The 14,693-nt window shown below is 37.7% G+C and overlaps 1 protein-coding gene across 1 annotated transcript; it reads right to left on the bottom strand.

Annotated features, from left to right (window-relative positions):
• Positions 1-305: 305 nt before the first annotated feature.
• Positions 306-1,529, bottom strand: LOC139744360 (allatostatin-A receptor-like). The gene has a single exon (XM_071654802.1). The coding sequence runs from the start codon at positions 1,527-1,529 to the stop codon at positions 306-308; it is 1,224 nt and encodes a 407-aa protein (XP_071510903.1).
• Between the last annotated feature and the right edge of the window lie 13,164 nt (positions 1,530-14,693).

The raw sequence follows: 14,693 nt of genomic DNA, 5'->3' as shown, positions 1-14,693 counted from the left end.
TGCAGTCAGTTATTTTTGTCCGTTTGTTTGCGTTTCTAATCATTTGTAAAACACCCATGGATCACATTATATTTTGTATGTTGTATTCGTCTTTTATAAAGGGTTGCTTATTGTGTGTGTGCCTGTCATTTTTTTTTTTTTTTTGTGAACAGAGGACCATTACTAAAGAACAACGTGTGGTTTTTTTTTTTTTATTCGGGCATGATAACGTTGGAAACAACATCAGCAACAGCATTATTTCTAATTTCACAGGTTTGTGTTGTTTCGCGCCTGTGACCTACTCACGGAAACGAGGTGACTTTATATCACACTTGCCCAGATTTGTCGCGCCCAGATTCGGTCCAGTCCCTTTTCCTCTCATCGAAAAGAGGAACATTGAGGTCGGCGTCTCTTTGGCAGAATATCGATTTCAGCGCTTGGCGGAACTCGGGAAAGCGGGCAGTGTAGATGACCGGATTGAGACAGGAGTTGTAAAAGCTCAGCACGATGGCTCCTCTGTCCAGAGGACTTCCGACGAACGAGTAGTCGAGGACGCCGATGTTGACGAGGAAGAAGGCAATTTGACCAGGGCTCCAGCAGACGACGTAGATGGCTATGATCGTCGTCATCAGCTTCAACACGCGATTCCTGGCGGTTCGGTGGAATGACACCGTTTTCTGTTCGCGGAAGAGGACCGCTTGGCGTTGGAGAGACCTCACGATCCAGATCTGGGTGATGATCATGACTCCAGTGGGAAAGAGAAGCCGGTAGCACAGCAAGAAGCTACCCAAGACGATTCCGGTGTTGGGGGATGCAAACCGGACCGTGCATACCCTTCGATCCGGATCCACCCCGTACACAATCGGCAGGAATGCCGCGTAGACAGCGGAGGTTCCAATCCAAATCAACGCAACAAGCACAAGGATGAGCCGCCTGTTGACTAGCCGATTGAACACCAGCGGGTACACCACCGCCACGAAGCGTTCCAGTGATATTGCCATGAGAATATATATGGAAACCGTGACGCAGACAAACATAAGAAACTGTGGGTAAACCATCCAGCAGTACAGATGTCCGAGGGTAGAGCGGGGCGTGGTCGACGCGGCTGGCAACGGCAGGAGAAACACAGAAGTGAGGAAATCTGCCTGGGCCAGGGCGCCGACGAGGAAGTCGGTGGAGCGGCTCGAAGATCGGCGCACGAAGAGGACGAGCATCACGAGAAAGTTCCCCACGATTCCGAGAACGGCGGAAATAAGTTGCAGCACATTCCACCACGACCATCGAATTGCGCTCCAGGACCAGGCATCAGACTCGCCTGGCGCGGCGATTCCTGCCGACACCACGGTGGAATCAATCCTTGATGTGGTAGAAACAGGAAACTCTTGATAGATGGTCAAGTTTTCTCGCGCTGGAAGTTGTTCCCTTGTCGAGAAAATTGAGGTGGAGTCTGTCACAGCTGCAGTTGTCAGGGCGATTTCTCCAAAGATTTGATTAACCAACCATGCTAACCAAAGGCAAATAACTGTGAGAATATGCACGTACCTGTGCATAGTGGCAAACGTCTGAAAACGCAAAGAAACAAACAAATAAACGAACTCATAAAGCAAACAATAAATCTGGATCCTACTTACGAATACAACACGGGTCATCGCGCTCCATCGACACAAGACGGACATGAAATACTGATTTCAAGAAAAAAAAAATCAGGACATTTCAGTGTTAAACAAAGCACTGTATAAAGAAGTGTCCGCGTTCCAGGGAGAAAAGTGCATTACACATGATCATAATAATCATGACTGCAACCCAGGGTATATCGAATGGAACTATCATGCGAACGCTAATTGGCAATTCATAGAAAAAAAACATCAACAAAGCGAAACATAGAAGAAATACCCTCTGCATGACAAACAGAAACAAAAACAAAATTACTACAAGTAGTCCCGTCCTGTTCAAGATTCGAATGCTGCACATATTTATACTTAAACAGCCCTTGCTTAGAAGACAAGTGTCTGTGTAGCATATTAACGATAAAGGCATGATAGTATTATGGGAAAAATCTGAATGAGAATTTTACTTCTAGTAAAATACACAATTGAATATGTCTTTGGTTAAGTTTGCTACTTTTAATTTGAATATGAGCTGTGAAAACAGTTTTTTTTTTTCATAACCACATTTTCTTTTTTCGTATACACGTTGTACTTCAAAATTTATAATAATTATTCATAGAGCACAATAAACCCACTAAAGTCAATTAGGGTTTTTTTTAAGTCACCTTGGGCCTTGATGTGCTAGAATAATCTATTGGTTCAGCACAGACGGAAGGCTTTTAAGATTATTTTCACCCGCTTTCGATTAACTAATTGACTAGGTTCATGAACGACTTTTAGATTGGAATTATGATTATTAAAACAATAATAATAATTCTAAGACTCCAAAAGAAATTGAGGATGGTCAATACATACGCAAAAGTTGTCTTAGAGCTTAGACTGTAGATGGTAGACAATATCAGTTTTAAACTGTAGCACCTCTCCCGCTGCTGTTGCATGCATGTCAGCAAAAGAAATATTACTTCGACGACGAGATCTCTTATATTTGTATAATGCCAATTTAAACGTGATTTTTCTTTTCTTGTGCTCATGCGCCCAGAGCTCGCACCATGGTACATACGTCCAAACTCCTTACATATTTTAGTTACCATTTTTTTTTAAATTATCGATTGCGTTTGCAATCGTATCTGAAATGACCGTCAAGTGAGTAACATAATGTATACATTATCTAAAAGAGTAGGAAGAAGCCTGGTGTTTTTTGTGTTTTTTTTTGTTGGTAAAAGCTACTCTCTATTCAGCTTGGAAATATAAAGAAATAATCGATCCTCTACGGCATAAATGTTAGGCATAGAGGTATCAAAGTAGTGGATCAAAATCTTACCCAAAGGAAAATGCATCGGAACATTTTCTTTGTAGCGTTACAAAGTGTGTGCAACCTTATATTTCTTAGAGTCTCATTTGTGTTTACCTCAACAATTTTTGAAAGAAAAATGCAACAATCAATATAAGACTGCTAGAAACTGAATTCACAAGACATCCATACAGCGCTTCAAACGACCACATGACCTTCCGGAGAAATCTTCCAATATTCACGGGCATCATTGTTAGCGTAGGCCTACTCTTTTCCAGTTCTTTGTATCGTCGAAGCTACTTTAATGTAATATACATTTCTCCTCTTCCAATTACTTTTCAATAGTATGGATCAATAATTTGACAAGGAGGAAGCCCTCTTACTTCTCTGGCTCTCTCTCTCTCTCTCTCTCATTCTTTATATATATGTATATGTATATATATATATATATATATATATATATATATATATATATACATATATGTATACATATACTGTATATATATGTACAGGTATATATACATATATGTTTATAAGTTAATCGATGATAAAAACACTTTTTGATAGCACAAATCAAACCACACAAATGTGGCTGCAACCATTACATAAACTTTTACTGGTAACTAAATGCAAAATTTACTGACACCATTGACTTTATTTGCAAACATCGTTCTTCTCTTAATATGTGCAGACACGACGAACAAGACCTAGTGACGTCGGACAAGACAGTACTTCGTATGGGATATTTTAAGACGAAGCTTGTCTTGAACAACTTGCATGCACAAGTACGCCCAGAGCTTTCACGTTTATTTACTGAATGCTGACATACATGTAAAGCGGGGTTCCCACTATCACGATTTGGCGCGAAGATTGAAATCGTGGTCTAAATCGTGAAGTGATCGTGGTGATCTTTTTAGATCGTATTAGATCACTGTAGATTGTATCATATCTTGAGGTAAATCGTGCAATTGCGTTAATCGTAGAAACATTTTTGACGGTTCAAAAATTTTCTAAGATGAACACGATTCATTTTTGATCGTGATCATCGCATCAGATTGTCTTGGATCGTATCAAAACGCAGCATATCTTAACTTATCGTGCTTCTTAATCGTGTTGGTCGGGATCGACTTTTTCACTTCCCTTCTGCTTACTTTTTGTTGTTGCACATTTGCTCTTATTTTACTCGCAGATCGTATATATTTCGTATTTTGAGGTGGTAGCCTGCATCTTAGATTATCATTTCCAATGATAATTTGTGTGTTGTGTAGACATTTCATTGGCATTATTTGTAAGGTATACAAAATTTATTACTGTATGATTCAATGAAATGAAAGTTGTATTATGAATTGTGAGATATTTTCATATATATCATTAATCCATACTACCATTACATATAGACTCACAAATGAGTTCCCCATAGTATTTTTTTTTTAACGAAAACAAAAAATGAGCAAAAATCAAATTGCAATGACATGTCTGCACGTATTAACTACCGGCAGTAAAAAAAGATGAAAATGATTTCCTGAATAATGCATGAATGATTACACATCTAAGGCAAATTTGATTACTATATGAAAGTATACTATAGTATTTTGTTGTTGTTGTTTTTTTTTTTTGGGGGGGGGGGAGGTTGTGAAGTATTCTGTTTCTTGTGTATTGTATATAAATTGATTAATCTCTGTTGTAGTTTCATCATCAATCGTTTGTCCCCTTCACATCTATTGTGACTTTTTTCTTTGCTTTATGGTTGGTTGAGCACAATTTTAGAGGAAAATAGCTATGTCAAATGCAAAATCCATTTAGTTTAGGATTGTCAGATAATGCAACCAGGACGTAGCAGCCCATGTCGAGTGAGCGAGCATAAGAAAAAGTAGCTGTGTCTTCATTGATTAAAGGGAAGGTAAACCCAAAGAGCAACGTGGATTGAGTGAAAGCAGCAACATTAGTAGAACACATCAGTGAAAGTTTGAGGAAAATCGGACAATCGATGCAAAAGTTATGATTTTTTAAAGTTTTGGTATTGGAACCGCTGGATGAGGAGACTACTGTGAAAATACAGTGCAACCTGACATTTCCTGAGACATCAGATTCAGAAATCGCCCTTTATTTCTTTAAACGAACTTTTTTTTTTTTTCGCACACACATAATGCACTGAAGATATTGTCAGGATGTGACATATTTTGTATTTGTCACGTAATAATTTGTCTCATTGTACTACTGTTTATTAGGTAGCTCATGTAAGAAATTGATGTTATCGCAATGGTTACAAAAGAAGTGCAGCTTTAAACACAAAAGCTTGCATCAAAATAACCATATAAGGAGATGTTGCGATGCACAATCAAAGTAAAAGAGAGTGATTTGGAATTAAATGTTTTGGGGATGAATAAACCCTACATGACGTCAAAATACGAGGAAAGGGTATGCCTGGTAGTATGCCTCATACTATCTGGTATGTGGACGTCATTCACGACGTCAAACACAAGTTTCTAGCTAGGTCAAGACAGGACCACTTCAAAGAATTTTGGTTTCCGTGGACAGGAAGTGATGACGTCAAGCAGGGGCTATACCAATGCAAAATGAGATACTCAGGAAAGTTTTGACAGACAGAAAACGCCAACCAATAAGAAAAGGGGGCAGGACTTCTATGAAAACTTTCTAGGAAGTCACTTCATTTAATTAATTTTACATGGAGACCTATATGGTCCAACAAATGTATAAATATGCAGTGTTAGGGCACAAAATTCAGATGCCACATTATTTTGCGGAACACTCAGGACCAGGCTACGGTACTTCGAGATTGCGAAGTTAGAGTAGCAGAGTGTTATTTGGAATCAGTGGGATTCAGGGATTGTTGCATTTCGGCTTGGACAGCCTGACCGTCCAGCAGAGAATCTAGGAGGATTCGAGTTTAAACACCAACAACTGTTGTAAGTACACGATCATTTAATTGAAGTTGTTTATGCCTTGTAAGTTCCTATGTAATTCCCGATATTGCTTTGTATGGGTGATGTTTGTATGTCAAACCGAATTTTAATTGCATTGTGAAAGAAAGAGAGAATTAGAACAACGCTTGGATTTTAATGGGCTGATTAATCATCCCTTACTCAACATTGAAAGATAATGATCCATGGTGAAACTTTATTATGGAAAATTATGTGTGGCTAATCAATGTTAATATGATGGAATATATAATTATATGTTTTGTTTAAGTTATATGAATAGAATCAGGAATAACCAAAGACCACAAATTATAAAGGAGGTATCATGTTATTAAATTAACAGGGTGTTTAGGGTTCCAGGGAGAGAGCCACCGTTTAGGGTTCCAGGGAGAGAGCCACCGTTTAGGGTTCCAGCGAGGACCAAGTTTAGGGTTCCAGAGAGGACCAGAAGTAAGGGGAGACGACCCGCTACATCAGGCAGGGCATCGTCGACAACCTAGAGCAACCAAGCAAGGGAGCTTCTAGAATAAACCAACGAGCAGAGCAACCAAGCTCAAGATCAAGTGGAATTGGATATCTGTATTCAAGTTTGTACTGTGTTATTATTGTAAACGACCACAATTTGAGACCAGTGTAATAAATCTTATTGATTGTTATATTGTAAGGACACTGTGTGATTGGCTATTTATTTCGAGGCACATTAGTTGCACAAGTCGAAAGAGTTGAATGAGTGAATGGTCTGCTAACAATCTGCTGCATTTAGAGAAAGTCAACCTTTGACTATAGAAAAGATCCCAGTCGCAGGGAGGACTTTCGTTCCCCATATTCAGAGGAAAGTCCCCTGTGACAGATACAGTCTTATGAATGAATGGAATTATATGATGGAACTTGCCTTTAATATAACTCTTCATCCCGTGAATAGATCGACTTACAATATAGCTGTAGACCTTTCAGAAATTCATACCGTAGAGACTAATACAGACAAGAAAGAAAAGTCATTTCAGTTGTGACCCTGCACCTCAAAACAAACAAAAAGTCGCCAGACATGAATTTTTATTTAAGACCATATTCTGAAAGAGCAGACTTTAAGCTTTAAAATGATGTATAACTCAAATCAAATGGACTCTCCTAACCTATCTAAATATTGAAAAGAAAGCACAAACTCAGGAAAAGTGTGAACTGAGAAAAGAGGCTCTGAAGTACATAGTGTCTATTCAAGCGCTTAATCTTTACCAAACCGTGCTGGCTGTGCGATGAGTGGGACATAAAACAGGAAGTAAACCACCAGAGTAACCACAATGAAGGGATTATCAGATTAAACTGAAATTTAGCATGCCTCATTAACACACTCTGTCCATAATTAATGTCAACTTTCAAAGCAGTAGCACTATCCTTTCAAAAGTTATTAGAGTTGAAAGTAAAGAGTGTGGACAAGGTTTTTCAGAAATGAAAAAGGGATTCTGAAGACACACCTAATCACACTATTCTACCAAAAATGTTCAAGATAAACTGCTAAAAAAACACACTTTCCTGCCCGTTTTATGATACCACATTTTAGCATAAGGTAAAAGAAGACTCGCTCTTTCAGAAAATATGAAAAAGTCAAGTTCGGCTAGGTTGACCCATTTCACTTATTTTCAGTCCTCACGCAAAATCAGTGTGTGCGACTTTATGTTTGTTTTGAGGTGCACGGTCACAATTATTCTTTTCCCTAGAGAAAATACAATTCCAGTGAAATCTTGACTTAAACATGAATACACGAAATCAGTACAACATTGTAACGAAGAAATACTGTATTTAAGTTAAGTACGATTACAATATGCTATGACTTCTATACACGGGGACGGCTCCAAAGCAGGGCTTCTAATTCTATAGGTCCTCTCCTCATGAGGAATCTTGATTTCTGAACTACAAAAGAAATAAGACAGGTTGCTTAAAAAAAAAAAGAATATATATATATATATATATATATATATATATATACACACACACGAAAATCAACGCTCTTGTAAAACAATAGAACAATGATAATGACTATAAGCGTCATAAGAATAACAGGAAGAGACTAAAGATGTGAAAGAAAGGACAGAGGAAAGGAAGACTGGAAAAAGAGGAGTTGAAGGGTTTATTCCAATGCACGCGCGGCACAAGATGCGTAAAGGGCTTTTTACACTTGTGTTTCTTAACCCCGGACTTTCTCTGACCCAGGACTATCGTTAGTCCCGTACCAATTTTTTCAGCTTTTTACACTCGCCAATTAGTCCCGTACTATCTCTTGTCCGGGGCTAAGGAGAAAACTGACCTTTTTACACTCGTATTTCTTAGCCCCGGACTTTCCAAACCACATGAATATTCATAATTACGCTGTGTACTGTACACGTACACGCACGCACCGGCAGCACTTGATTACCTCGTTTCTGATTGGTCAGTGAGGGTCGGACTTCGTCTCCGTCGCTTCGCCCAGGATTATTTTTTCGTTCTGTTTACACTCACTTGCTTGGCACCGCAATTGCGGTGCTAACCCCTGCTATTTTGCAGGGCCAGATAGTACCGTGCTAGCCAAAGTGGGCTAGCCCACTTTGGCAAAAACGAGTGTAAACAGAAAGTGGGCTAAGGATAGTCCCGTACCAACGGTGGGGCTAAGGCCCCCCCCCCCTTAGCCCCACCGTTGGTCCGGGGCTAAGCAAAATTTTACAAGTGTAAAAAGCCCTTAAGTCCACAGAGGTATTAAGGGGAAATTGAAATTAGGTCTTACAATATGAATGTAACATTTTTGCTGTGTGTGAGTAATACTATTTAAGAAGCATTCAATTCAGTTCAGTTCAGTTCAATTTATTTTATTTTAGCACGGAACCTGCCTCAGCCAATGGCTGTTCTTCAGCTGGTCCATGCGTGATAAAATCACATATACATCATCATACATTGTACAATAACAAGCATATCAAACAAACAAAACAAAAAATACAATACATTGATTAAACTAACAAAAATACACACAAATCCAAGAAAGTACCCCCCCTGAAACCCACAAAACGCTCGCTCTCTCCCACCCCCCCCGTCCATTCATAACATACATACTGAATATTCACATTATAAAGGTTTTTCCTTCAAATATGTTTCATAATTATCTCCATTTCAGCCTTACACCTAAACAATAACCTTTAAACCAGCAACTGTCTTATTTTTATATATACAGGGAGTTGAGTCCATCTTATATAAAAGTACTGTATAACAGCTCAAAGCTTACTCTAATGTATAATTGATAGAATTTCAAACGTAGGGCCAGAAAAGAGAATGTAGATTTGTTAAAAATTGTCCTCGGTAATCGGGTGACTATGGAATGGATGGCATGGAACGATCATGCTTTTAGTGTGTCAGAGTAAGATCACTTCATTGAAAAAAAAAGTAATCATATTTCAAACCAAAGGTATAAATATGTGATCAACATTCCAATTTATGTCAAAAGCACAACAATGTAACATGCAAAGCCTACCCTGAGATAAGCTGGAGATACAAGGCTCAATCAAAAGAAACAAAAAAAAAACCGACAAAGAAACAGAAAAGACCCGTGTGATACTATCTTAAATAGGTGTTACAGAATATCTGAATACATTTTTAATTCTGTATAAACTCTGCTGATAAATTACAGATGTGTCATCACAACAAAGCAAACTTGAGTACAAAAACAAACCAAAGGTGTCATTTCCTTCTAAAACATACATTTTTGCCTTAATTAACTCTAGAATTTTCTCTATTTTACATTCTTCCTTATCCCCTAAGTAAATAATATAGGACCATCTTGTGGAAGATTGTCTGACATTTGTCTAATGAATTTAGCTAGTTTAAGGGCAAGTCAACTTATCAAATAACTAGGTCGGTTAATAAAGGATCATCTTGTGGAAGATTGTCTGACATTTGTCTAATGAATTTAGCTAGTTTAAGGGCAAGTCAACTTATCGAATAACTAGGTCGGTTAAAGCTTCATTGATCTCTAGTGTTAATGACTTTAATTGATTGTATTGACGCGAGGACTGAGACACGGGAAATGTAGGCCATGGACGTTGCCATGGAAACAAAGACACTACATAATCAAGAGGAAGTGCAATAACATATGTTGCGTTGTTTTGTGTCTATCTTCGACGTGTCGGCATAGCTTTCAAAATGTGGACATCTGTTTCGAAACAAAGTTATACACATAGTTAAAACGGCTGGTAAAAAAAAAAAGTGCCGAATAAAAGTCTGTCAGTTAAAAAGGAAAATAAGAACTAACATTAGATGAACACTGACAATGGGAAACGGGTATTGGATGTTGTGAAACTTTTTTTTTTTGAGGCCAGTCCCGATTTCATTCCAAAGTGAACCTAAGGTGACATGTTGATGCTTTCGTTTTTAGAATATATTGGGGGTTCTTTGCGATCGAAATGAATTTTTGTATTACTTTAGTATTTGCTATGTGAAGCCTGCCTATAGTCTACGGGTTGATTACACATTTAAGTTTCGAATGCTTTACCTCTGGAGAACAAACACTCTAAAGACATTATGATTCAATGTAAGCAGATTCACATGCTTCAGATTCTAAATGTTTCACTCCCGCAATAATTTAGACATCACAGACAGGGTATAAGAGACCTTAAAGACCTCAAGCTCAAGTTGTTTTAAACAACATGTAAGTTCACTGTTAAGTTCATTTTACTACTATAAGGCCCATTAAACATAATTTTTGTTCTATACGTGGACTGCATGTTATACGTTATTTTCTCTTTGCTATGCAGAGTTTTGAAAGTTGTCTAGTCAACACGATACCATCAGTAGTATACAGATGAAAACATTGCACCTAAATCATGCAAATTATGTGCACCCTCACACATGATCACACACACTTCCGCAGAGTACAGGCTCTATGCGCGGCGTCACACTGTTCCGAAATTTACACTTTTCTTTTTAATCACGTGCGAAGTTTGACCCGAACATGGTCGAAAGCAAATCAACAGCAGAAGCAAGCATGAAAGATCACCGCTATGGAGCCCGAGCTACTTACGAATGATACACGAAGATAGACATGAATCTTGATCTAGATTGTAATGAATATGGTATTGCATAAGAGATGATGTTTAATGTATTATGACACGCCGTATTACTCTGATATTGTGTTATCGTTCATATTGTATACATATTTTGTATTTTCGGTTAGACTATTCCTTTATTGAATCTCATACTTTCGTTGGTTTTGTGGCATGAAAATGATATAGAACTAGAAACCGCAGAAGACCATCAAATTAAGCCTCCTTGATTTTATTATCATTTACAGATCAGGTTGAATTATTGTAATGTAGGGATAGTAATTTGTAACAAATTAAATCAACATTAAGAAATTTCATTGTTATGTGGTGTTCCGTTCACCACGTATTATATATATATATATATATATATATATATATATATATATATATAGATATATATATATATATATATATATATATATATTATACCACCCAATCTTCTTTTTTTTTTTTTTGCTATTCAAAACCACGTCAATTTCTTCTGTTATTGTTTTTTTTTTTTTAAATCAATTCTGTTTTGATGATGTCGTATTCCGGTGTATCGCCCAGACATAATGGTCCATCTCCTTTATTAGCACCGCGCCTGTGGAATAAAAATTGATGCAACAGCTGCGTCACATTAACATACCTGACCGACATCGCAGCAGGATCGATGCCAGCTTAGTGACTGGAAACTATGGAAACTATGGAAACTATAGAGTTGGTGTTTGGTACTCGCGCGACAAATAATAGACGCCGCCTCTGACGCATCAACATGCTTATCTTTGCCCTGGAAACAGTAAAGTGAGTTTTTAAATATATATAATATCATGTATCGTTTTCATACGCATTAACTGTAATGGTTGATATGAATATTCAATGTCCTCGACAGCAGCTGAGTGAAAGTTTTTCAGCACTGGTATTTACTGGGAAATGATGTTAACTGGCAGCCGTGGAACCTTGTCATGTCTTCAATACGCAAGGTGCTGGTGAGTTCGTAACTTTTTTGGAGCTTCAATTCATCATTGTATGACTGATGATATGATATTATTTCATAATTTTTTTTTTCAAGAGGACTGAAGAGATTACAAATTCTCTTCGTTTGTAATTGCTATTCTGAGATAATCGTACAACGCTTAATCTTTTCCCCCTTATTACGCAATATAAGAACAAACACGGGGGGGGGGGTAATCAATTAGAAATATAATATGTGAGATAAAAGTCACTTAGTAAAGTCCTGATTACGTTATATGGACTCATTTCCAAATTTGTAGTTGGATTGACACTTTAACGCTTGGAAATGTTATAAGCACCCCAGAACATGATTATAATGATTTATAGGATTCCATTTAAACAATCACAAATGTAACGTATACAGTAAAATGGGAAAGTATACGGTCATCGACTAGATTTTTGTCTGATAGTTTTGGTAATCACCAAAATTTGTTTTACATCTAACTGTATTATAACTGGTTCAATATACTAGTATCTGAAAATGTGTCCGGAATAGTACATATAGGCCAACATGTATGTTGTCATCTTCTTTGTTTCGTGTTTGCTTCCCAATAATGTCATGATTATGGCAAGATATATAATTGTGTATATATGTTAATTACTAGTATATGGATGTGTTATACAATACATTTACACCTAGCAAGTATAGTAATATGGGTATAACATGTATAATATTTTTTATATCATTGTACAGACAGATTGGGTGACATGTTTGGTCATTTTTGGAAGTTTTCAGTTTATCTTTGTTTTACACACTTACACTTTTGACTCATATTCTTTTTGGATAAGAAATGTGCGACGGATAAGCTTGCATCTAACACACAGATCGCCATTGTCTGGACTGCAGCAGTAGGCGTAACAATGAGCAACGGGCAATTCGAATCGTACAGTGAGTACAATCTTTGTACCTTCAATAGGGTGGCTCATGATTTTGTTATCCGAAAAGTTTTTTTTTTCTCATTTAGGTTGATAGTGTTAGCTTTCAAATATATCTCATTTTCTCCTTCCTGTCTGCAATACATATAACACACACACACACACACACACACACACATATATATATATGTGTGTGTGTGTGTGTGTGTGTGTGCATGAGTGTGTCTATGTATATAACGACAGACACACACACACACACACACACACACATCCACACACACACACACACACACAAAGATACATGGACGAATAGTCCGTGACTTTACAGAGCCATGTAGACTAATGTCTCGAAAGCTCTATTGATCATCAAGGTGGTATGAAATTGCACAATCAATCACATACGATCGGGTTGCAGCGTGATATAATTATCAAGCTTTCTTCAGTTACGATGTTTCTTGAGTAACTCTCTAGAGTAACTTTCTATAGTAAGTATTACACAGAAATTGACGTATATCACTACTATGTTCTGGGTGAATTGCATTCAAATTATTTCTATGTGCCCCCGCCTTCTCCGTACCTGAATGAACTCTAAAACTGCAAAATGTATGATGTCTTTGGATATGTTCACCAGAGATGATTTGATGCACCGTCTATTTCTTTGTATTTTAGGATCCGTATTTAACAATATTTTCCTCTGGCAACAAGTTACAGTACACGTCAAGATTGAACAAGGACGATACTGACAGTTTGTGATGTATCTAGAAAAGATCATCTGAAATGACGAGAAAAATTAAAAAAAAAAAATTTCACTGGTATCACAATGAAGACGATGACAAAAGCCTCTCCAAAATGTTCTGTCAACGCAGCTTGTCCAGCCGGCTTTATCAGGGTGAATTCCTCGTGCTATTACTTCAGCGAGGGTGTGGCCGATAGAGACGACGCCAGAACGTCCTGCGAGTCTGTTGGTGCCTCGTTGGCTTCGATAACCTCTGCCGACGAGCAGGCTGCTGTTACCGACTACGCCATTACTTACGGCAAAGGGGCCGATTTCTGGATCGGCATGGGTCACGTGGATCCCTTGCAATTCGAGTGGATGGACGGAACGCCCCTCAACTATACTAACTGGGGGGACGAGTTCGATCCGAACAACGACGGAACGGATTGCATTAGGATGGACGGCGAAAATAGCTTCCACTGGCATGATCGAAGCTGTGCAGATAAGTTCCATTTCATCTGCGAGAAGTCCAAGGAATCCGATGGCAGTAAGAACAATTTCATCTTCTTTCAGCTACTTCAATTATATGGTAATACAAAAGCGACGAATATAAGGGTTTCGTGAATCATCACTAGTAACATTGTGGAAGGTGTTCATGAACCCATGTTAAAATCTACTCTCTTTTTTTGTCTTCCCCGTGGCTATGTAGATTCATTATATAGGTATGTCATCTACATCAATTGAAGAGAAATTATCCCATTGCCATTATTAATGCATGATCATCTTTTCTCCAATTTTCGGAGTAACACTGCAACACCTTATCCGGTATATCTTTTAATCATATATTTGTATATATTATGATTTTGTTAGCAGTCTTTACCAAATGTTCATAAAATCAGAATAAACGCCCTCACACACACGCACACATGCGCAGACTTAGATTAGTAATACCTGCATATAGTTTTGACATGAAAATGAATTGCCGTAAATGTATAGATATAAAAAAATAGTAATTTTGCATATCTCCTTTTCAAATGATTTCAAAATGCTTCAAGCATAGATGAAAATATGTCAGACAAGATTTTAATCAGACAAACTTTTATTGATATACAATTAACCACAAATAGCAACCTGAAATATCACCCATCATTTGGCAAAACAATTGACATGTAAGGCTTCTTGAAAAAAAAAGAAAAGCTCCCTAAATTGGATGTTTTTTTCGCGAGTGGGATT

Source organism: Diadema antillarum, unplaced genomic scaffold (assembly GCF_040938485.1).
Source record: "Diadema antillarum isolate AM-2024a unplaced genomic scaffold, OU_Dant_1.0 seq00001162_RagTag, whole genome shotgun sequence".
NCBI classification, from domain to species: Eukaryota; Metazoa; Echinodermata; class Echinoidea; order Diadematoida; family Diadematidae; genus Diadema; species Diadema antillarum.
The sequence above is the reverse complement of the archived record's forward strand: the minus strand, read 5'-3'. Positions and strand labels throughout refer to the sequence as shown.

Coding starts and splice junctions, on each gene's coding strand:
- LOC139744360 (XM_071654802.1), bottom strand. CDS start 1,529: ATGCACAGGTACGTGCATATTCTCACAGTTATTTGCCTTTGGTTAGCA.